This window comes from Gorilla gorilla, chromosome 1 (assembly GCF_029281585.2).
Source record: "Gorilla gorilla gorilla isolate KB3781 chromosome 1, NHGRI_mGorGor1-v2.1_pri, whole genome shotgun sequence".
In the NCBI taxonomy this organism is placed as follows: domain Eukaryota; kingdom Metazoa; phylum Chordata; class Mammalia; order Primates; family Hominidae; genus Gorilla; species Gorilla gorilla.
Genome location: NC_073224.2, coordinates 120,973,647 through 120,998,115, shown reverse-complemented (window position 1 = coordinate 120,998,115; position 24,469 = coordinate 120,973,647). Strand labels below are relative to the sequence as shown.

General features: G+C 46.3%; 1 protein-coding gene across 6 annotated transcripts in view; it reads left to right on the top strand.

Annotated features, from left to right (window-relative positions):
• Positions 1–22,468, top strand: part of IGSF3 (immunoglobulin superfamily member 3) — a 93,352-nt gene extending 70,884 nt beyond the window's left edge. For all 6 annotated transcript variants that reach the window (XM_055355928.2, XM_063695860.1, XM_055355911.2 and 3 more), the window contains 4 exons: positions 7,817–8,227; positions 11,853–12,260; positions 17,007–17,489; positions 19,314–22,468. In XM_055355928.2, coding sequence (XP_055211903.2) covers positions 7,817–8,227; positions 11,853–12,260; positions 17,007–17,489; positions 19,314–19,564 — 1,553 coding nt within the window. In that variant the 3' untranslated portion in view covers positions 19,565–22,468. The remainder of the gene's footprint in view (positions 1–7,816; positions 8,228–11,852; positions 12,261–17,006; positions 17,490–19,313) is intronic.
• Positions 22,469–24,469: the final 2,001 nt, after the last annotated feature.

Genomic DNA, 24,469 nt, shown 5'->3' with positions numbered 1-24,469 from the left:
AACCACTGGGAATGCTTTACACATAATAACTTAGTTCCTCGTTTCTTAATCCATGCAGTGCTGTGAGGGGGACCGTTTTACCCAACTTCACAGATGAGGACACTGACACAGAAGTTACATAAATTGCCCAGTGTGCCACAGTAAGTGGCAGAGCCAGGATTCAAGTCCAGACAGGCAGTTTGGCTCCAGAGTCCAAGTTCCTAATTTTATTATTATATGTTCTAGACAAGTGTTTTTCTTCTCAGGAGTCCTCTTTGGTACCGTATACTTGTATTTAATGTTTCCTCTCTCTGGTTAACCACCCCTGATTTCCTAATCCCCTTTAGCAAATCCTTAAATTTGTTTTTTGGAAGTTGGGGTCATAAGACATTGGTAGAGGTTCCTCAAGACACAGTTTGCTGACGGTGTAGAAGTTTTATCTTGTGCCTCTTTTAACTCCTGATTCTTCCAGCTTCTGCCACAAGGTGGCTCTAAGACTTGGGGATACCAGAGCTCCGAACCAGCGCTGTCCTCTCTTCTTTTGCTCTCCCTGCGTACCTTGCCCCTCAAAACATAGATTCTTAGCCCTGCTCTGGTGTCTTCCATAGAAATGTCCCCTGCTACCCCCGTTTTAAAGAATATTGTGTTAAATATTCTTATTCCATCAGAATCAAATAGGAACCCAGGGACTGTTGACTCACTCATGCTGGTCCGTTTACCATCAGCCTTCCACTGCTGTGATATCATTTATCGCAGCAAGCTTCTTTGTGGTCTGTGCCCCAGACTCGTCCCTGCTGGAGCCACCTGCTGATCCTGCCCCCATATCAATATTCATCAGAATCTCTGGTTGGATGGCACAGTTGACTTGTGGATCTGTTATTTGACCATTCCCTGTGTGTGCTTCCTGTTGCATATGCATATCCCCAACAGAATCTTCAAGGAATGCCATCACTGTCAACGTTGCCATTGATCTAGCTTAGTCTGATCCCCATTGATCACATAGTGTGACCCCTCAAGGGGTGCTTAGGCAAGACTTTCAGCCAGTTCACATATTTGATTGTTAGCTCTTAATCAGTTCTTTTCTCTTTTAATTGTGAAGCATAATTGCCTTGCTTCCTTCTGATTTTCTTTAGCTCAAAACACCCTCCAATTACATATCCCTAAATACAGAAGCAGTAAGGGAAATGTTAGCACTCATTTTCCAAATGTTTACGACAATATCTTGGTTTGGCTATTAAATATTGTACATTAAAATTGACAAAGCCATAAACAAGCTTCCATGAGGACAGCCTCTGGTGGTGGAAAGCCGACTTGTCAGAGGGTGTATTCTGCTGGGATTTTACTGATGGGCAGTCAGGATGAATATTTAATATCCTCTGGATGTTGCCAAATCGGTTTTCTTCTATTTCTTATTGCTGACCCAGCAGATTGGGATAGCAGAGGGCTTTTCTTTGACTTCCATGAGTCCAGAGCATGTGAACACTGGCTGTCCTTTCACATTCTGAGGGATGGCTGCCCCATCCCTCAGAGGACTGGCCTCTGCCTTCTTTCAGGGGAGTCGGGTTCTCCTTCTTCCATCCCAGGTGGCTTCTGCCTGTTGTCTATGCCAAGATAGAATGGGTGTCAGTGCAAGAGCCCTAAGAGGAGAGCTCAGCCCCTCCCAGATGCCTCAGGCCTGTTGTCATGGTAACACCGGGGCACTTGTTATTGGCATCAAGGAGCCAGGGTCACTGCCCTACCTGCAGACAGGTAAGGCAGGGTAGGGCACATCTGGGTAACCTTCATTAGCTATTTCCACCTGCAGACTCTTGCTGCTTTCCCCTTGCCCCTCCCTCCCTGTCTCTCTGCATGCATTGAGCACCTACTAAGTGCCAGGTTGCCATGCTGGTGAGGCTGCTGAGATGGATGTGTCACGTTCCTGCCTTGCGGGCTCTGTGGGAGGCAGCAGGCCTAGGGACAGAGGAGAGCAGAAAAGCGTTACAGGTGTGGAGGCAGAGCCAGCACAGGGCATGAACAGGGGGCAGGGGGCGTGAGGAGGGAATGGGGTAGGGGTGAGGGTGGGAGGTTGGGAAGGAGGAGTGGAGCATTTCAGGCTCAGAGAAGAGTGTGAATAAAGATAGTCACGGAGGGTGGGAGCAGCATGCTTATCTTGAGATGACTAAAGCATGGGGTCTGGGGAGGGGTTCACCCCCAGGCAAGCTGGCAGGGATCAAGAAGTCCCTTTTGTACATGGGAGCATGGGGTGAGGGTGGGCATATGTAATAGCTAAAAGCAAGGACAGACCAGACGGCCTGGGTTTGAATTCCAGCTCTACCACTAAGCCAGCTGTGTGACCTTGGGCAAGTGTCTTTATAAAATTGGGAATAATATTTATTTCATAGGATTGGTGAGGACCAAATAGTTAATATTTATAAAGTGCTTAGAATAGTGCTGAGCACATAGGACCAGATGAAAGTTTGCTAAATAAATAAGAATATCCTAAACTCAGAAATTAGGACTTTAGCTCATACCCAGATCATATACTCCATTTTTGTAATAATTTATAATATTCCCTTTACCCAGAAATGAAATTCATATACAATATAACATTCCTAATCATATCTGTAAAATTTGCTATACTGTCCTAGTTGTGGGATAAAGAAAGTTTTTTTTTTAAAAAAGTAGTTCATAGTAAAATAATGCGTTTCAATGCGTAAATGCTCAGGACAGCTATGCTAGGAGGCACAGTCACAGTCAACGCTGTCTCTAAATGCACACTGACAGTCACTGTATCAGACTTGGCACCATGAGCAGGACTGCCATCCTGACAGGGTTTCTGAAGTCCTGAGTAACTCTTGCTACAATTCTGAACAAAACAAAGGAAAATCCTCTCTTGACTGACCTAGCATATATTAAAACCATGCAAAATAAAAGTATTGTGATTATAGTAAAACGAAAGTAGGTTCTAGGCTCAGAGGCATAATTTTTGCCCATATGAATGTCATTCGAAAGTCACACAGGACACGAGGCAGAGTTTTGTTGCATGGAGTTGTCCCAGATACAATTTTACATCTTTAATGGCTTTATTCCATTGAATATATACCCCTCCCCAAATCAATATGGCAACCAGAGACCTGCTTGCAATTAGCTGCCTTATTGAGAACTGCTGTCACGGGCTGTGGGGTGGGCAGCCGTGGGCAGTAGCATGCCCCATTTGCCATTTAGGGAAATCCCCTGGCTGTGGCTAGGCCGAGAGGGAGGGAGTGTCATATGCAGGCCAATTATAAGAGCCTGAGAAAGAGATCATTGAGGGCCCAAATAGGGAATGGTCATGTGGAGAGAGCAGGGAGCCAAGGGGTGTTAAGGACAGAGGGACTCAGGGGTAGTAACAGTTTGACTGGCAGGCGCCTGTGCCACTGGCTTCCCATGCAGCTCACCCTGCATTCTTTCCTTGTCTCTCATCTGACTTGCTTCTCTCCACTTGAAACATCTCCTGCCGCAGCCACTGGCCGCCTCTATCTCTAGCATTACTGTCTGTTGTCTTTAATAAAGAGCAGTGGCTTCCTCCCTCAGTGCCCATCTCTTTGCACGTGCCACTCTGGCTGCTGCTCACAGCACTGCACAGAAACCACTTTCTCCAGACTTACCGGCAACCACCTCAGCAGCACGGCTGTTGCTTCTCAAACTTGAATGTGCATCAGAATCAATTGGAGGGCTCATGAGACTGCAGGTTGCTGAGCCTTACTCGCAGTTTTTCTGACTTAGCAGGGGCTGGCAGATTCCCAGGTGATGCTGATCTGCAGATCCATGGCGTGCACCCTGAGGGCCACAGGTGGTCAGGATCAAGTACAAGCTGCAGGCCCCTTGCAGTGTGGCCGAAGCTTACCTTTCTAACCTCATCCACTACACCTGAGCACTTGCTCCTCCTCGAATAGAGTGCACAGGGTAGTTGTCATCTTTTTCCTCTTGTCCCCTCTCTCTGGCGTGCCCTTTGATTCTCCTTCTCTGCTTGTTTCTCAGGGCCTAGCTCAGGGGCCATATACCTTTTGAAATGTTCTCTTTTCTATCAAAATCAGAATTGCCCCTCCTTTTAAAAAGTAACCACATTTATTCAACCATTCATTGATTAGTTTAACAATGATTGGGTCAGAGTCCCTGCCCTGCATATGCTTAGAATTTTGTAAGAAAGAGAAGACTTTAAGAATTACCTTCGTTGTAAGGCAGCAGTAACACAGCTATAGTAGAGTGTAAGGGAATCCTTTATTGAAGAAATAAATGAGTTTTGAGTGAGAAGAGCACGCACAGAGTGGAATCCGAAGGGAGGGTAGGCTGGCTGAGAAAGCTGCTGCTGGTCTCCGCTGCGAAGTTCTTCCCTCTTCCTGATGTCTCACCTTGAAACCACCCTATCCTGGCCTGTAACAAACACAACAGCCTCTCCTACCATACAAAACACAGATCTTCCAAGTTTTAGTCACAAGCCTGGGAAGGAAACTCTCCAGTTGCAGAAAGAAAGGGCCACTCCCTCAAAGCAGGGCCTGGCCCCTGGGGGCTGCTGTGAAGGCAGCTGCTGGCGTGAGCTGGAGCAACTCTCGGACCCTCTTCCTGTCTCTTGCTGGATTCTTTCTTCCTCCTGCCAATTCACTGTTGGGGGTTAACCAAACCTCACTCTTTTCTTTCACGTCTGCATTTATGGCCTCTCAAAGCCCATTCACTCACACGGCCAAGTCCAGGGTTTCTCAGGCTTGAAGCTACTTGTGAATCACCTGGGGATCTTGTTAAAGTGCAGATTCTGACTTACTGGGTCTGGGGTGGGGCCTGAGAGTCTGCATTTCTAACAAGCTCCCAGTGCTGCTGGTCCGAGAACAGCACTTTGAGCAGGAAGATTGCCACTTATGCTTGACAACTCCCAATCTAAGTGTTGAACTTTGAACTTGGGACAAGGCACAGAAACCAAAAAGGAATGAGAATAGCTAAAATTCACTGGGTGTTTGTTATATCCCAGGTTCTGTGCTAAACTCTTTTTATAGACAATTGCTTTTAGTCTGCACAAAACTCCTAATGGAGATAGAGACATTGTTCTTATTTTGCAGATGAAAACACCTGTGGTCTCTAAGTGGGCAGGGCTCTCCTAGCTCTGTGGAGGAAGGTGGTGCACGCAAGCTGTACACTGCCCAGGGCAGGGCTCTGGCAGGACATGGGAGGGCTCCCTAATTATATGTGGAGATTCCAGTCTCCCCTGTGCCTCAGGAAAGGTCCTACCTGCCCTGGAGATGTGGGAGGAAATCCAGAGCATAGAATAGGAGCTGACCCCTTGCCCACCTGTCAGACATGCACCAAATTTAAAAAATGCCTCTCTTTCAAGCTTCTCAACACTTCACAATATTTTGACATGGGAAGGAAAAAAAATGGAAATGCTTTGAAACATTTCTCTTCCTTGAATTCTTGTTCTCAGACCATGTGACTGAATAGAAGTTTAGTCATAGGATTCCAGTTTAACATATGCAGTTACTATAGCAATTGAGGTTTCCTTAGTAACAGTTGCAAAAATAATCCGGCCCCAATTAATAATACATTTTAAAGCTCTTTCTACTCCATGCTGAACAACCCAGTTTTTTTGGCCAAGAACCAGATAATTCAGGTGGTGTCATTTGCACTGATATAGATATCATTTGCATGCGGTGAATTGGGTTGGAAAGGAATGAAAAGGGAGCCGGTTGTTTCAAGTATTATAGGAATCCAATCTGAAAAGTCGACTGGCAAGCGAATGCAAATCTAGTTTCCAGAGCTTGGGAGCTTAATGGTAAACCCTGTCCTGGATTCCTAGTGTGCCCTAGAGGACTTTCTGCATTTGAAGAAGGGAGAAGGCAGAAGATTGGACTTGCTAACAAAAAAGATGAACCCGGGAGGGTGGGGCCGTGGCACACAGGATTTCTCTCTAAGTGGTGCCTGGTGTGTTCTTGATGGCGTGAGAAGGTCTGTGGGTTTGTGAATTCAACAAGTCTTCCTAGAGAGAATGTCCGATTCACTGCCGGGAGATGCTCCGCAGTGTTGCTCAGTCATGGCATTGGGAATTGGACTTTGCCACACCTTGGCTTGCTAAATCCTTCCATCCATTCAGAACATTTGTCTGTGTGTTACAGGGAGACCAAGTGGCAGTCTGTGGCTTTCATAAGTTTTGGTTCTGTGATGCATGGGACTCAATCAACCCTTGATGCTGCCAAACCAAGCTTAAGCCAACTGGCAGGCCAGGGTCATGACCAGTGGGCTGGGTCCTGGGTCTGGATGCAGTTCCTGGGGTTGAGCTGGACTAAAGAGACAAGAGTCTGACCAGCAGAGTGCTGGAGCCTGGCCAGGCATCCCTACCCTGCCCCTGCCCCTGCCCTCCACACAAGCTCGGTTGGAGGAGGCCTAGGTTGCTGTCCCTGGGTGGAATCTGCACCTTGCCCCTGCTTTCTTTCTCAGCTGGGAAGTGGTTTGGTCCCTGTGGCGGAAAAACTAAGTGTGAAGAGAGTGGTGGAGGTGGAACAATTCTTGTACTATTAGTTCCCTAAGAGGAACTTAGAATTGTTTTTTTTTGTTTTTTTTTTTTTTCATTTTTAGTAGCGGGAAAGGCTTGGGTAGGGGAACGCAGAGCCGAGGTTAATGATGATGGGGTGGGTGAGATCTCAAATCACCTTCCTAAGATGGATTTCATTAGACCTTGGCTTCTTGCCACTGGCAAGGTGAACATCGTCATTAATTAGCTGCTGGGGAGGCGCTCCACAAGCTGCCCTCTTGTCTGTTTTTGGAGCAGGACAGTGAGGAGAAGGGAGGATTGTAGTTGGCTTTGCCTTGTCCCGTGGTTTACTGTCTTCTCAGCCTTCTCTCTCACTCCCCCAGAGGAAGCCCCCTCTCCCCCGGCCCGCAGCATCCTCTAATTACCTGTTGCCGTGTTTCTCCAACGTGCTCTCGTTCGCTCACCCACTCATTCACCTATTTCAGCAAACACTGATCAAATGCTTTCCTGGCCCAGGTGCTGTGCTAGGCTCTGGGGGTGCAGCGATAAGAATGTCCGCTAGGCAGTCCACCCCATGAGGGCTGGGACTCCGGCTTACTCTTCAGGGCATCCCCAGCACTTAGCATCCTGTGGGAAACCGAGTGGGCACTCCGTAAATACTGGCTGATTGAGTGGAAGGAGTTTGATCCCTGCCCTGGGGGAGCTCACCATCTAGGATATGGGAGAGAGATGTGAGGACACACAGCCCAGAGATATATAGAGGGTGCTGAGGAAGGGTATGGAGCCCAGGGGGACGGGAATGAGGGATAAGTGGAGAGAAGGGTCAGGGTGGGAGGTGGCAGAAGGAGACAGGCAGAGAGGACAGCAAGGGCAAAGGCCAGGGCTCGGGGAAACTGCACCAGGGGCGTGCGCCTGTGGAGGGTGCCTGAGGGTGAGTCGTGAGAGATGAGTCAGGACACTTGGGTGAAGGCCAGATCCTGAAGGGACTTTGTGCTGTGAAAAGGAATTGTTTCTCTCTAGCCCGTAGGTAGTTCAGAGCCATTAAACTTTTCAAGCAGAGACCTGATATAGCTAGATTTGTATTTCAGCAGGCTCACCCTTGGAGGCCCTGTGATGGTGGGCTGTGCAGGCAGTGGATAGGGGAGAGATGGTGAAGGCCTAAGCCAGGCGCATGGCAAGGAGGATACAGGGAAGGATGTTTAGCGGTGGCCTGGGCTCCGTGCTGCCTTCCTCACACTGAAGCCAGTCGGTGTTAAATCCCCCAGGAACTGTGCTGGAGGAAACCTGGCTCAGAGCCTGGAGGTGGATGGGCCACGTTTGTGGGAGTCTGTGGTGATTCCTGTGTTCCCCTTTCCTTTGCAGTGACAAAGCTGCAGGTGAGCAAATCGAAGAGGACCCTCACCCTGGTGGAAAACAAGCCCATTCAGTTGAACTGTTCAGTCAAGTCTCAGACCAGCCAGAACTCCCACTTTGCGGTGCTCTGGTACGTCCACAAGCCCTCGGATGCCGACGGCAAGCTTATCCTGAAGACCACCCACAACTCCGCCTTCGAATACGGTACTTACGCGGAGGAGGAGGGCCTGAGAGCCAGGCTCCAGTTTGAGAGGCATGTGTCGGGGGGCCTGTTCAGCCTCACCGTCCAGAGAGCCGAGGTCAGCGACAGCGGCAGCTACTACTGCCACGTGGAGGAGTGGCTGCTGAGCCCCAACTACGCCTGGTACAAGCTGGCAGAGGAGGTTTCTGGGCGCACAGAAGTCACTGTGAAACAGCCAGGTAAGGCCGCAGGGCACGGCTGTCCCGGGCCAGTGGGTTTAGTGCAGAGACTGCCTGGGGGTGGGTGGGGATCTGTGGGGCTGGTGTGGAGAGACTGTCTGCAAGGTGCATGCTGAGTATGGGTGCAGGTACACAGACCATCACCCTAGCACACTGCAATCCCATCCATTTTACCTGCAGTGGGTCCTGATGCTGACGGCAGACTCATGGAAGCATCCTTGACTCTGCTTCTGTGGATACCATCTTCACCAAGGAGCAGGACAGCTGTGGTTAGCAAAATGTGGCAAGGCAGGGTTCATGGCAGCTCCTGAATCTTCTTCTGGGTTTGCAGTTTGCACCCTGAATCTTGGGCTGACACCAGCTCCACACCCAGAGTTCCTACCTAGAAGGCATTTTCTGGTTTTATGCATCTGCATCCCCCTTCTTCCTTAGCTCCCAGCCCAGCCCAGACAAGCCTTTCCTATCTCCAAACTGAATCATTCCTTCTCTGGCCCTTCCTTGATCCCATGGTGTAGCTCTTATTCCTCTCCCTCACAGGTGGCACTCAGCCTCTGCCAGAATGCTTCCAGGGAGGGAGAGCTATTCAGTCCGCAAGCCTCAGTTCCACTTTTGGGCAGCTCTGATTGTTAAAAAGTTCACTTTCCTGTAATTTCCCTTTTTAGATCTGCCCCTGGAACAACCAAAGAGAAGTCTGCGTCATTTCCTTTCAAATACATGAAATGTATGCCCCTTCTCTGTTAAAGATCTCTAGTTCTTTCAGCTTCTCACATAGTGTGTAGCCTTAAGGGCCTCTCCACCCCTCATTCTCACATCCCTGCAATTCGTTGTTGTCACTGCCTGTCCTTCTTGATGGGCCATGGGGGGTGCTGTGTTGCCACCCAGAGCCTCATCTCCATGCCTTCGCTTGTGCTGCCCTCATTGTCTGGAATGTGTTTTTCCTGCTGCTTCTCCCTTGTCTTCACCCCATCCCTAAGACTTCATTCAGCACCACCTCCAAGAAGCCTACCCTGATTTCTCCCATACTAGTAGGGGTCCCTTCTAAAACACATAGCCTAATAATGGTTTGCATTTCTTCTGTACTACACTGTAAGCATGTTGAGGACAGGGCTGTGTCTTGTATCTTCAGCCACTGGCATGGTACTTTTAGTAAATATTGGTTGAATAAGGAATAAATGGTTGCTTTCCTTGATCACCCTAAGGCCTTTGTACTTATTGTTCTCTCAGCCTGGAACATGTTGGCCATAGATATTCATTTGTCTTGCTCTTCCGTGAAGGGGGATTCCTAGCTCATTTTAACTTAAATGTAGCCCCCTCATCACTCTAGATTTCCTTTCCCCGGCCCTTTCACAACACATATCACCACCTGACATTCTGTTAATTTACTTATTCATATATAAGTAATTATGAAGTATTTACTTATAATTGACTTATCAGTTACTATGTCTTATTATTTTTATACTAGAATATATATATATATACACACACACACATTTGTTTTCTATCTCTTCTACTGGAATTGAAGCCTCCTGAGTAAGCATAGGGACTTGGTTTTCTTCACTATTGCTTGTCTCCTAAGGAGGCCTATTCAGTAAGCCAGTGGAACCCAATACCAAACTCCAGATGTGGCCTGTCCCCTGCTGAATGCAGTCAGTCTGTTCCCCTCTTTTGCCTGAGGATATTATATTTCCAGAGGTTCTCACTGGCCTCTCGGTGGCATTTTCTGCTAACCTCTGCTGGTGCATTAAACAGGAAGCTCTGGTCTGAAGTGATTCCCGTTGGCATTTTCGGTGACCTATGTCCTGACTTCAGGCCAGTCCCTGGGGCTTTTGAAAAACTGAAGGTTGTCATTAGGCCCACCAGTGTTCTTTTGGTTCCTATTTTTCATCTGTTTTCAGTTCTGATTATTTTCTCTACTGAAAGAACATGATCACCCCCACCACTCTGCATTTCCGCTCTAGTCATCACCATTTTTTCCTTTCCTCATTTGTACTGAAACCAAGAGATTCTTGGAGGATCCTAAATTTATTGAGGGGATTTCCCTCTCTGAGACTACAATCAAGCTAAGTGGGACAGTGCGGAAGGACTAGAAGGACCCCCCTCAACACATTTAGTGAAGTCTCTGTTACAGTGAACTTTAACACCGTAAACATGGAACTCAGAGGACACCGAGTAAAACAGCTTTCCTCGTTTCTTTCTTTGTGTTGTTTTATTTCTTCTTTTTTCTCTGCTTCTAGTTCTTTTCTTTTCCCTGCTGAGAAAGCCTACACTTACAGAGCTTTTGGAAAATACATACACACACACACACACAAAAATCCCCCCCAAAAAAACAAAACTCAACAAAGAAAATAACCTTTTAACCCTGAGACAACCAGAGTCAGTATCTTCTTTTACATATGTATTTTTTGGATGGGGAGGGAGAAAGGGAGAATGGTTATTTAAAATATATTTTGTTATTTTATATTTTCTGACTTTTTAATTACAAAAGTAATCATAAATGTTGTAAAACATTCAGGCAGTATTGAAGTGTGTAGAAAGTAATGAGTGAAAGTGCCCAACCTCCCCTCCTCTGATGTCACTCAGAAGTCTCATTCCTGAGGTGCTATTGTGCATTCATAGTGTCACAGCTTCTAGATACCTCTGGTCCTGATAGACTCATTTGGGCCCTTGTGAAATTACAAGCATGCCATCGGGGCATGCTGTCATTAAAGACATTTTTCTACTGGAGGAAACTCTGCTTGGCTGAGTTTTCAAAGCACCCAGTTCCATCAGTAGCAATCTTTTCTTTTTCTTTTTTTTGAGACAGTCTCACTCTGTTGCGCAGGCTGGAGTGTGCAGTGGCACGATCTTAACTCACTGCAACCTTCACCTCCCGAGTAGCTGGGATTACAGGCGCACACCACCACACCTGGCTAATTTTTGTATTTTTAGTAGAGATGGGGTTTCACTGTGTTGGCCAGGCTGGTCTCAAACTCCTGGCCTCAAGTGATCCACCCACCTCGGCATCCCAAAGTGCTGGGATTACAGGCGTGAGCCACCTTGTCTGGCAGTCTTTTCTTTACTGATGTCGTATCAGTTCCATTCCCAACCTGAGAAGGAACCTGTGTGGGTTTTTGTAAGGATGTTGGACTACAATTCTTAGGGCTAACACATTAAACTGGGTTTCCCCTGCAGTTCTTTTGTAGTTGGTGGCCCAGCATTTTCTAGCCACCATATGATCAGTTTTAAAAGTTTACTCTTGCTTTTCAGAGGTTTCTCACCATCCCCTTCCCCGGCCCTTCCCAGCCACCTGCCCCGGCCAGCCACATGTTTTGTGGTCTGTTGTCATTTGGATGTGCAGTCTCTACAGCTTGTGCTTGTCCTCCTGTGAGCATCAGAATTGATGAGGGCTACGACTTTGGGACAGCTGTTATTGTAACATTGAGCTCCTTGAAACCCAGGCATTCCGACACACGATCAAGGAACTCAGAATGTTTAGGGAGCCACATCTGAGAAACGTTTCTCCTAATGGAGTGTGTGCTGCCGTCCTTCTGTATTTGGAAGGCATCCATTCACCTACCCTGGGAAAGGGTGCGTACGAATTGCTTGTTGTCCTTTTGTCGCTGACGTCTCTTCCTTACTGTTCCAGACAGCCGCCTGAGGCTCAGCCAAGCCCAGGGGAACCTGTCGGTTCTGGAGACCCGGCAGGTACAGCTGGAGTGTGTGGTTCTCAACCGCACCAGCATAACCTCCCAGCTCATGGTGGAATGGTTTGTATGGAAGCCCAACCACCCTGAGCGGGAGACTGTGGCCCGCTTGAGCCGCGACGCCACCTTCCACTATGGAGAGCAGGCAGCCAAGAACAATCTGAAGGGGCGGCTGCATTTGGAGAGTCCTTCCCCCGGCGTGTACCGTCTCTTCATCCAGAACGTGGCTGTGCAGGACAGCGGGACCTACAGCTGCCATGTGGAGGAGTGGCTGCCCAGCCCCAGTGGCATGTGGTATAAGCGGGCAGAGGACACCGCTGGGCAGACAGCTCTGACAGTCATGCGACCAGGTGAGGGTCCACGTCCCCAAGCTTCCACTCCCTCTGGTGTTTCCCATTTAAGTATACTGTTTTATGCACTGGATAAAATTAGTTTATTAATAAATTATTTGCAGTTAAATATATGAGTGTCTACATGTATATGCATTTATATTCAAAATTGCCTGAATTTTTTTTCTTGTGAATGGAAAATTGCACGTCTGGCTTTGGCCTAAGGTGATTTGATTTCTTAAATAGAATAAAATCTGGCCATTGATTATTCCAGGTCATAGAATATTTCCTTTTTCCAGATTTGGAACAAAGGGCAGATATGACAAAAATCTTGAAACAATAACCATGTTGTTGAGAAAATTCAGCTTGTGGATTTTCAGTGGAAAGTAATCGATTTACATGCTTTAAATAGAAAACAATGAATTGTGTGCAGCCTTCACTCTGTCACTTCCCAATACTTTTTTTTTTTGAAACGAAGTCTCACTCTGTCACCCAGGCTGGAGTGCAGAGTGCAGTGGTGCGATCTCGGCTCACTGCAACCTCCGCCTCCCAGATTCAAGCGATTCTCCTGCCTCAGTCTCCCAAGTAGCTGGGACTAGAGGCTCATGCCACCACACCTGGCTAATTTGTGTATTTTTAGTAGAGACGGGGTTTCATCATGTTGGCCAAGCTGGTCTCGATCTCCTGACCTCGTGACCCCCACCACCGCCTCGGCTTTTCAAAGTGGTGGGATTACAGGTGTGAGCTACTGTGCCTGGTCCCAATAATTTTATTAGTACTAATAACTATTCTGTGTGGCCTTTTGTTTTTCTTGTCTTTATTGCTGTTTCTAAATATCTAAATGCATGTAATTACTAGGTATAATTGTTGTTGCACATTTAAACACATAATCAAAGCTACGATGTGCAGGATTCCCATGTCCTTTGCAACATCACAGCATCATCCATTCATATTAGAATGAAAAGTCAATGGTTCCTGTAAGGACCTGGAGGAGAAGTGAATTCGTGACCCCATCAGTATCTTGTTTGTTTTCTGAGCATCCTGACATTCACATTTGTGGCCTTGGGCACTACTGGAAGTTTTCACCACGTCTTCATGTCTGAGTAGAGCAGCTCATTTCGTTGGTGGAATGTTGCATCTCCAGGGTGGTGCCAGGTCTCTTATGTCATGGAACATGCTTCAGGGAGGCACTGCAGCCTTGGTTATAGGAAATGGGCAGTATCTCACTTGCCTGTGTCTTGCCTAAACTGCAGGGAAAATTGCCTCCACTTTGAGTTAACTCCTATTTTTCCATGAGCTTTTACTTATTTATATTTTTTGCTTTTTACCTTGCCTAGAAATGGCTGCATGTCTTTTCCCGAAGGTGAAATTGTAGAGAATGGCAGCTGAGTGCCCCCACTCCCTCAACTCCCTCCCATTCTGCAGGTCAGCACACTGAGGCTCCCAGATGGAGTGGGAGGAGACAGATGTTTATTGAGTACAGCTACATCCCAGCCACAGTTAGGAGACTTATGTTCAGTCTTCACAATAACTCTGAGTGGTAGGTTTTACTCATGAGGGACCAAAGCATGGAGCGAATCACCACCCAGCTAGCAGGTGCAGGCAGAGTGACCACCCAGGCTTCCCTCCTGTCACACTGTGTGCTTCCAACATGGACCTGAACCGTTAGCCTTGTGTCTGCCTCCTGTTCAACCCTGTGAGCAAGCCTGGATCAACCTGCCTTCCCGTCCCTTTGTCCATCTGTCCCTGATTGCATAAGTTGATTGTACTAATTACAAAACACTGGAAAACAGAAAAGTATAATTTTGAAAAGAAAGGTTAGCCATAATCTCACGGCCTACAAATATCTACTATTAATAATTTGGTGTATATTTTTTGGTCTTTGCCTCATGTCTTCATATTTCCTCTGTCTGTAAACAAACTCAGGATCTTACTGTTTTATGTGATCTTTTTTCCCACTCAACTTTCTTTTATGAGCGTTTTCCCATGTCTGTGAAAGCATTTCATAGCCACCATTTTTACTGGTTTCATAACATTCATTGTGCAGATGTACTTCAAAGATTTTTTTCGGAGGGATACGTTAAACACATGGAAGACTTGAAATAATATAGCTCTAAAAGTATTGTTAGGAAAATAATCACCTTCCACTGCTGAGGGTTGACATTCACAATAATCTGAAATACATGGAATGAAGGGCTCCCATCCTCACTAAGATTGCAGATGAGTCGATTAGTAGTTGTGTTTGGCTCACACAACTGGGGAAGGGAGAAAACCACAATCATCACACACAGGCCAGGAATCGGCGGTCACAGTGAGAGCCAGGGGAGCTGTTAGTGTCGCGCAGACAGCAGGGGCAGAGGTCGGCATCTTTCCATGGCTTATACTTGGAAAAGAAGAGAGTATTTAAGTCCAGACAGGGAAGAGGGTTGACATATTCTAGAAGGGGGCAGATGCAGGGAACTAAATTGGTAGAGAAACATGTTAAGGGGAGAGAGATTGTGGGAAGGTGGAAATTAATTTCTGTCAAAAAACTTGTATTGAGTCATTTATGCAGACAAGGCATTTGAAGGGGCCAAGAAAAATGTTAAGCGGTTAGAAGACAAGAAAGCAAAGGGAGAGTGAAGAGGGAGGAGGTGTTTCTGAGGAGCTCCATGACTGATGGTCTCTGGCCATCTTGCCCCTGGCCATGATAAGTTCCACTGCACATCGCCCAGGGCCACCTCCCTTGACACCTTAGCCAGTCACCAGGAGCGTGGGGATACTATGTTAGACTCTGGAGGAGAAAAGCATGGGGTGGGGGGCTCCCCTTGGTCTCTAGTAGGGCTCTCTAATGGCCTTGGAGTTACAACTGAGGAGTTGAGTGAGTTTGAGTTACCTGTGAACTGATTGAATAGTCCCCACCCGGCCATATTCTGTTCTCAAGCATGTTCTTGTCCCTGAGAGAGCTGGGCCTGCCACCTGTAGCTGGTTACTGAGCCCTCCTGTGCCAGCAGTGCACACTGAGATTCCAGATGGGTGCAGGAGGTGGGTGCAGAGGGGCTTGGCAGAGCCCCCACAAGAGCAATGGGAAGCCCAGCCTTGTGTTCACCTGTGAGCGACACTAAGCCAATTCATTGAAAGCCCAGGACAATACTTGGAAAGTGCTCCTATTTGGTCTTCATCCAAGTAGGATCTGATTTGGTATCTCTACTTCAGTTTACATTACATTGGCACCTTTCATGAACATTTCATAAGCAGAGCCAAAGGGAGGCCTTTTAGGAGTTAGGGAGTGAATTATTTGTTTAGAACATATTACAGTGAGCCAAAAAAAAAAAAAAAAAGACAGCAAAACAGATTCAAGTCTGTTGGCATCTGTGAGATGTGACTCACCTGCTTGGGGTCCCTCTCTGTGGTTACTCTGTGTCTCCCGCCTAAGCAGGGAGGACACTTTGCGTACATCCTCCTGAGACATCTGTGCTCACAGGGAAGGGCCCTTTCAGCCTTGTCGTCTGTTATCTGGCTTTAATCCTTGGAGAGATACTGATCTCCTTGGGTTCTCTGTGTTTTAGGCAATAAGCTACATGCACACAGTTTAAATTTAAGTTACTGCATGGGTGTTTTAAATTCCCAGGGCTACCATAACAAATTAGTATAAACTTGATTGTTTAAAACAAAAGAAATTTATTCTCTTACAGTTCTGCAGGCCAGAAGTCCAAAATCAGGATGTCATCATAGCCATGCTCCCTGTGAAGGCTCTAGGGAAGAATGCTTCCTAGCCTTGGCCAGTTCCTTGTGGCCACAGACATTCCCTGGTTGTGGCTGCTTCACTCCTGTTTGGGCCTCCATCATCATATGGCCACTTTCTCTCTGTCTTCTCTCCTGTGCTCATAAGGACACTAGTTATCTTAGTCTGCTCAGTTGCCATAACAAAATACTATAGACTGGGTGGCTTAAACAACAGAAATGTATTTTCCCGCAGTCCTAGAGGCTGGAAGTCTGAGGTCAGGGCACCAGCATGGCTAAGTTCTGGTAAGAGCTCTTCTGGCCCGCAGACGGCGCCTTCTTGCTGTGTCCTTGAATAGTCTTTCCTCGGTGCATGCACCTGGAGAGAGATCTTCTCTCTTCTTCTTCTTATAAGACACCAATCTTACTGGATTAGGGTCTCACTCAGCCTTATGACCTCATTTAACTTTAATTACCTCCTAAAAGTCCTGCCTCCAAATGTAGTCACATCGTGGGTTACGAATTCAGCATATTAATTTGGAGGGGGACCAATTCAGTTCATAGCACCAGCCACTGGATTTAGGGCCCCACCCCAATGCAGCAAGACCTCCTCTTTGCTAATTATGTCTGCAAAGTTGCTATTTCCAAATAATCACATTCTGAGGTTCCAGGTGGACATGCATTTTGGAGGGACACTATTCAGCCACTACAAGGGGTTACAGTGAAAATAAACACCTCTTCTCCCCGGGATTCCCATAAGGAACCACACTACCAGCTTCTTATGAATTCTTCCACAGATATTTTATGCAGATATAAACAGATATGTATGTCAAAATAAAATATGTTTTCTGCATACAATGACAGGGACAGTAACATTGTTCTGTACTCTTAACAATTTTTCTTGGATCAACTTCCACCTGTAGCACTGCCTATGCCTTTTCAATAGGTGCATAATATCTTATAGTATGGATGTTACTATCATGTGTTTAATGATGGACATTTAGTTTATTTTGAGCAAATAAATTTAAACAACCCCTTCTCTCTTTGTCCCTTGTCATTCCCCAGATGCTTCCCTGCAGGTGGACACAGTGGTCCCCAATGCCACGGTCTCTGAGAAGGCAGCTTTCCAGCTGGACTGTAGCATCGTGTCCCGCTCCAGCCAGGACTCCCGCTTCGCTGTGGCCTGGTATTCCCTGAGGACTAAAGCTGGGGGGAAAAGGAGCAGCCCTGGCCTGGAAGAACAGGAAGAGGAAAGGGAGGAGGAGGAGGAGGAGGACGACGACGACGACGACCCAACAGAGCGGACGGCCCTGCTGAGCGTGGGCCCAGATGCTGTCTTTGGCCCAGAGGGCAGTCCTTGGGAGGGCAGGCTTCGCTTCCAGAGGCTCTCCCCGGTGCTCTACCGGCTCACAGTGCTGCAGGCAAGCCCCCGAGATACAGGCAATTACTCCTGCCATGTGGAGGAGTGGCTGCCCAGCCCTCAGAAGGAATGGTACCGGCTGACGGAGGAGGAGTCAGCCCCCATCGGCATCCGTGTTCTAGATACAAGTGAGTTTCCCAAGTACAGAGGGAGGATGTCACTGTTGGTTCCAACTGTGTCTGGAAGATAAATTTGAGCTTGATTATGGGTTAATAAACAGTTTTCTTAACTGTCATGGGCATTTATTAGTAGGATTTGAGATATGGTGGGATTGGATATATTAGTTCATATAATTGACCCTTGATTACCCATGCAAAAATAGGGATAGAAATTAAAGTGATAACATACCATATAATCTTTATAATAAACTCGATGTTCTACCAGATTCAATTTTAGTAATATTTCATTATACTAGTATATTGTTAGATGTTACTTTGTTATTTTTTAGAATATTGGAACTAGTCTTTAGCGAATTAGCAAGCGTTTCAGACTCACAAGGGAAAGGGAAAAAAATGAGGGCTGACTACCTCACTGTCATTATTTCTTTTTGTCCAGTTTCTGCGTCATTGTTATTTTGGAGGGTGCCTTGGAGGTTGAGGTGGATCTTGTATGGTTGGGAGGACCAGCCTAGAAGGGCTGTGATATTAGAGGAGAGCTGAGAGGGGATTTGCAGCTGCCCAGAATGCAGTTTCCATGATCCTGAGGGACTTCCACTATGAACAGAGACTGGGGGAAGTATTGCTGGCCTGAATTATTTGTTGTAACAATGCACTCTTGGTTGGCTTGCCATCAAAATGTGGACTACATTAGACTAAAAATGGTGTTATAGTAGAATTAGCCTAGAATACAGAAAGAAAAAAAAGATTGCTGGAATTTGTAACTTCTTTTTAGTCAAAACATTTTTCAACATCATCTTGATTTGAGTTTTTAAAGTTTGGGCCACTATTTTTTGCCTTGATCACTCCGTGTTCACATTGTGTTAGAACCATATGAAATTGGAGTTTTGCAGGTCAACAATGGTGGACTATCAGCAGTTTCATACACTTTGGAAATTGAATAAGAGGCAGATTAAATGTTCTTAATAATACTGATGAGCAACAGCTATTCAGTAAAAGGGAAAGCAGGCTGCATCATACATAGACCACTCTGTGATCCACTGAATAACCCACTGCCTCAAAGCGAAAACAAAGCAGTCTAGGCAACATCTTACCTGTCCATTGTGGATGTCCCTAATTACTAAGCTTCATCGAGCACAGAGGTCACCCAGCAGCCTTATTTTACAGAGAAAACAGGGGCTCCCAGAGGCTAGGCTCCTGCCAAGGTCTAATGACTTATAGAGCAGCCCTCAACCTGTCTTGGGGCGCCTGGTTTATTCTCTTCCATATCCAGCTATAACTAATACTGTGTTCTTTGTGGCCATGGACACACTGTGGATGTTTGTAAGTGGTCCATAATGACATTTAATTGATAACATTAATCAGGTAAGTGTCATTTCTGGTAAAACTGCTCTCAGAAGCTGGCAGGAAGGGATTGTGTCATAATCCCAGAGAAGGAAGTCTGTAGCAGAACTAAGTGCAAAGGGGCATGTAAAATCCAACCATGCAGGAGGCTCCGACTGAACCTGAGCAGCTTCTTCACCATTCTAGATGCAGTTGAGTTCACAATCAATAAATTATGTTTCATTATGTGGCTTTCCAAGCAGCAATAATGGCTCTCAATGGAAAACAGAGGCATTGCTTTGTTGGAACATACAGCCGTAAATTAGGAGAGGTGTTGTGAGAAAAAGAATATAAGGGTCATCTTCCACCATTAATGGTAGCAGGGGAAAGACAAAGTGGTGTGGGAGTGTCACTGAGGAGCTTCCATTGGGTCAGGTGAGGTCTTCAAAAGGAAATGTGAGCAGTCCAGGTTCTCAGCCCTCATTGTCTTGTCTCTCTCATGATTCTTTTCAGGTCCCACCCTCCAGTCCATCATCTGCTCCAACGACGCACTCTTCTACTTCGTCTTCTTCTACCCTTTCCCCATCTTTGGCATTCTTATCATCACCATCCTTCTGGTGCGTTTCAAGAGCCGGAACTCCAGCAAGAACTCCGATGGGAAGAACGGGGTGCCTCTGCTGTGGATCAAAGAGCCACACCTCAACTACTCCCCTACTTGCCTGGAGCCCCCTGTTCTCAGTATCCATCCAGGGGCCATAGACTAAGCGGGTGATGCCCCAGCGGATGTTGGCCACGGAGGAGCTGAGGCTCTCCCTTTCTCTGTGATTGGACAGTTGACAGCACCCAAACTCTGGGGTGCATGTGTGGAAAGTTGTCAGACTTGAAAAGTGTTCCAAGTTCCCAGTCAGTCACAGAGACAGACTGCCTCTCGGTGGCAGTCTTGGTTGGTTAGCTATTTGCGCGCAAATGTTGTGATCCTGCCATTATAGATTTCTTGTTTCTGTTTTTAGTAATGTAGTGAGTAGCTCCAGGTGCCACATCTACTCACGGATTTATCTAGTATTCTCAGATAGATGTTACAGGGCTTCTTATTCTTTGTAATGTACTCTTTTTAAATCCCTTTAGTTTACCCTTTTTGGATTCCTTAATGTGGACGAATTTCTCTTATGTACAATTGACAGCAAAAGGAAGGACGAACTTTCTAGTGACAAGGAATCTCTTCCAAGACTTTTTGTTTTTGCACATTTGAAAATGCCACCCATGGATCAAAATACACCCAAACATTTTTTACTTTCTTAACAAGACTTAAGAATTGTGTGTAGTGTGGGCAAAATTTGTATGTTGTCTTTTCCCTCAGCTGGAGTTATTGGAACCACTTTGTAGTCAAGACAAAAGCACTGAATTTTGCTTCAAAGAACTGTGTATGTACAAGAGAAATCCTGCATAACCCCATTAGGAGTAGATGGTGCCCGGCCTATCTGTCAGGGAGGCAAAAAAGGCTTCATCCCATCCTTGCCAAAAAATAAGAAAACTGTCTTGGAGAATGGGTCAGAAGCCCCAAACGGCACACACTTTCCAAATTAAAGTGGGCAGGGGCTGCTTTTAGCAGCTGCTGACCTGCAGATTTGTCAAAGCCAGTGACTAGAGAAGGAAGGGAGAAAGGCTGGCTGTTGGCTTGCTCTGAGCTGCAAGGATGGTTTCTAACTGATTAACTGTGAGCAGGTGGGCCTGTGTCTTCAGGTGCTTTGCCAAACTCTTAAAGGAAAGTGTCCAGTGAACTTGGAAGTGGGCCCCTGAGCTGAGCACAGGGCCAAAGCAGCCATGGCAGACACCTGACGGAGGGCACGGGGCTGGCTGACACTAAGTTTGGTGGAACAGTGAGGGGTGGGAGGGGGGCTTCCAGGGCCTGGTGTTGGAGAGTGCAGAGAAATATCTACCTCCCTGGAGGTGTGAAGACTAGGTTTTTCTTCTTCCTTCCAATTAGATTTTCCTTAATTATAGTGATGTCTTCCTTATTCATTTTTCTCTCCCTGCCTCTCACTGCCATAAGAATATCAGCCTGGGGGCAGTCCAGACGCAGCCCTTTGTCATCCTTTCTGTTTGCCTAGTCTCAGCAGACTGTGATCACAAGGCATTGTCTGTGGGATTTTTCCTTTCCCTTTCTTGATCTCTCTTGTGGTTCTAGGTTGTTTGGTTGTTCATTGTTATGGTGGCTTTTTATTTTAATGCCCCTTGAGCCCCATGATGGCTGGTGTCACCCTGTTCTTTTACACTGTTGGGCCAGATGCTTGTCCTTCTTAGGGCATCATCAGTTGCAAATATTTCCTTTTGCTCCCTTTATGAAGATGTTCTTATACCCTTGCTTTCCCATATTTTTCTGGCCAAGCATGCCATCTCCTTTACTCTGGGAACTTACATCCTGAATCCCAAGAGGGGGTCACAATTTGGAAAAAGTCATCAGGGATTCTGGAACTAAGTCTGATAAGAGATACCAGTGAAGCCCTGTTCTGAGAACGAGCAGACTGCAGGGGAGGCCATGGGATTCCCCAGGCCAATGTCTGTGCTGATCCTTCAAGGGTCTGCAGGTGTGCAGGTGGCCTGGGCTGCTCGGCAGATACTTTGCTGATTCCCAGCTGAGGGGAGCACGGCGGCGATTGCTCAGCCATTTTCTGACAGACACACAGACCTGCCTTTTCTCTCCCAAGTATACCGTACCCTCCTGTGAGACAGTGTGCAGGCACCACCACCTTAATCCTGCTGTTGCCTGACATGCTGATTCTCATTTATTATGCTGCATCAACACATTAGAGGTACAGGAATGGCTCAGTCATGAAGAAAGAACGTCTTTTGCCCCATTTCTTTATTTCAGGGATGTGGGCTTTCAGTGGGAATTTGCTGACTCCTACTTTATAGGCTGAGTCAATGAGGGAAGATGACTGGCATTTCCTCTGTCTAAATGGGAGGTTGCCAGAGGGCTGGCTGGGACTAGGATGTGTAACTAAGATTTCAGTTTGAAATCTTAGATTTCAGTTCACGGCGATAAAGAAGTAGGTGCTGCACACAATTAAATATGTAAAGCAATTGTAGGAAATTTGAAAGGAAAAAAAGAAACCGAAGCCAGTATTTTAATAATTGCTTTTTCTGTGTATTTTGTATTGGGCTGGGGGATAGCATCAAAGGTTGAACTTTTTGAGCTTTCTATGAAAAACCCCAGGACCTTCTTTCTTTGGCCATTTCTATGGAAATGCGATGTCAGATGGATGGTAATGGTGCCCTCCAGTGGCTGTGAGACCTCATTGCGCATTGTCTACTGGAGCTTTAGTCTTCTGAGACGGAGGAAAACTGCTGAATACTCTGGATTCATCTATGTCTACAATGTTGCATTTATGAAAAACTACACTGTGCTAGGCGCATTCTAGGACATGAATATGACCACACCCTCTTTCACCGGGTGTTTCTGTAGCAAGTTTTCATATTCTTTTCAAACAATGGTTTCTCTGCGTTAATTATTGAGGAAAAAAAAAAGATGGGGTAAGAAAACTACCCATGCATGATGTAGAGAGCTGTTGATTTGTTTCTGTTTTTTTAAAGGAAAACTATTTGTAAGATGTTGCACTAAAACATTTTATATACACTTCAGAGACCTGTAGTAAATTATGTTGAAAATACGGCTGTTTACATTTACTGCAGTCTTCTATCCTTCTTTCCCCTTACTAACCAGCCCCCTTTGTCTGTGGAACTGTGCTGTGGGAGCCTACAGTTCTGCCCTTGGCATTGGCCTGCTAGGCTCAAGGTCTGTGAATTGCAGTCTTTATTATTACACCCCATAACCTTCAAATGATAAAAACACCTCTTCCTCAAGACACTTCACTGCCATCTGCTGCAACATATCACAGAAAATAGACACCTCCACCCCGATGATCAAGGCTATGCTACCTCTAGAGCTGGGGAACACACAACACACCTAGCCCCTGAAAGGCAGGTTCAGAATGTAGATCTTTTAACCTGTAGCGTTTTTGTTGGGGGGTGGGGTGGGGGTAGAAGCCGGATGAGAAGGAGAGCAAGAACACAGGATGGCCTTCTCTAGGGCCTCTGCGGCAAGTCCACACCATCCTTTTCCAACTATGAAGTGCTGCCCTGGCCATGAAATGCAGCGGGGATTTCCCAGAATGGTGATAAAAGCAGGAGTTGTGCATTCTAGTTAAGTGAGACTGCACAGCGCACTGGTCTCTGTTTCCTCTTCCAGTGTTGGGAGGGGTTTACATCTGCAAATTGAGAAGAATGTTAGAATGATTAAAACCATAGCAGTGATACGTGATGAGTCAGAACCCATGTATAATTCTTTAAAATTCATAGAATATGCAAAAAGGAACTAGATAGTAAGAAGCAGAGGGAGACACTTCTTTTTTTCTTCTTTTTCTAAGTCCAAGACTTTCAAAAGCTTTCGTGTGTGCTTTCCTCTGCTCCCAGAACCATCGGCTGCATCCTTATCAACTCCTTGCAGCTGCTGGCTTGGCCAGGAGTTGAAAATGTGACAGCCTCTCCCTTGGGTACCCATAATGGTTCCATGTTAAGTCTTATGTATAATTTTTCCTAATTTTTTTCAAATGTTCTTTTTCTGCCAGGGAATGTTTTAAAAAGGGAAATAGAGTATTATGGAATAAGATTACCCTTCTATGTCCTTCGTGCAAATCCAACCAGTATTTATATAAATGAAGTGAATGTATGTTCCCTCATGAGGCATGCAATGAAAATGACAATTTGCATTTATGCAGGATTGGGCAGTGTTTTGCTCACTACATTCTGGGATTCCTAAGCTTTGTGGGAGTAGTTCCAAGGGTTTGGCAGAAACGAGAGTCAAGACACCAGAGAGTGGCATGCTAGGAAGAACAGCCCCGGCCTCTTCAGCAGCCCTCTTTTCTTACTTTCTCATCCATGATTATCTACAGTGACAAGAAGATAAAACTGGACCTTGCAATACTAGTCACAGCATGAAAAATACATCCACCCCTCCTTTTGATAGCAGGTTCTCAGTATGTAAAGGGAACCTTTTTGGCTGCCTGCCTAACGCATTGCAGGTCCAGCATTCCTGAGCTGCTTTTGATTCATAAAATTAACCAGGCATTTGAGGGCTTCTAAAAGTGCTTGATGGACAGCATTTCTCTCAATGAAAGTGCAGGCACTGCTCCTTGGTCAAAGGAGAGTCCAACCAAGGAAGCCTAATGAGTTATTCCTCACCCAATACCTGGAGACCATGACCTGGGGGTGAGGGGCTTCCCCAGCCCCATGTGACTGGGCTGTTCTTTCCTCAGCCCTGCTCTTAAGGGGGTTAACAGCTCTTGCTGGCAGTCCAAATGGCTGCATAGCTGTCAGTCCAAAAGTCCCATTATCATATCCCGCTCCTGTATGAAGGGATAAGAGTAGAGGCATTGGACATGGCCTCAGCTGGACTCCAAGTTCTGCCCTTTACTGTGTGCCCTGAGTAATTTACCTTCTCCAGGCATCAGTTTCCTCATTTGCAAAAACAACAGCAGCAGTAAGATTAAGTTAATCCAAGCAATGCACTTCACACAGGGCCTGCTCAATAGATGTTTGCTGTCATATCACTTCCCAGCTCAAAAACTTTCTGTGGCTCCCCAGTGTCTGAAGGTCTAACCCCATCCTGCCTT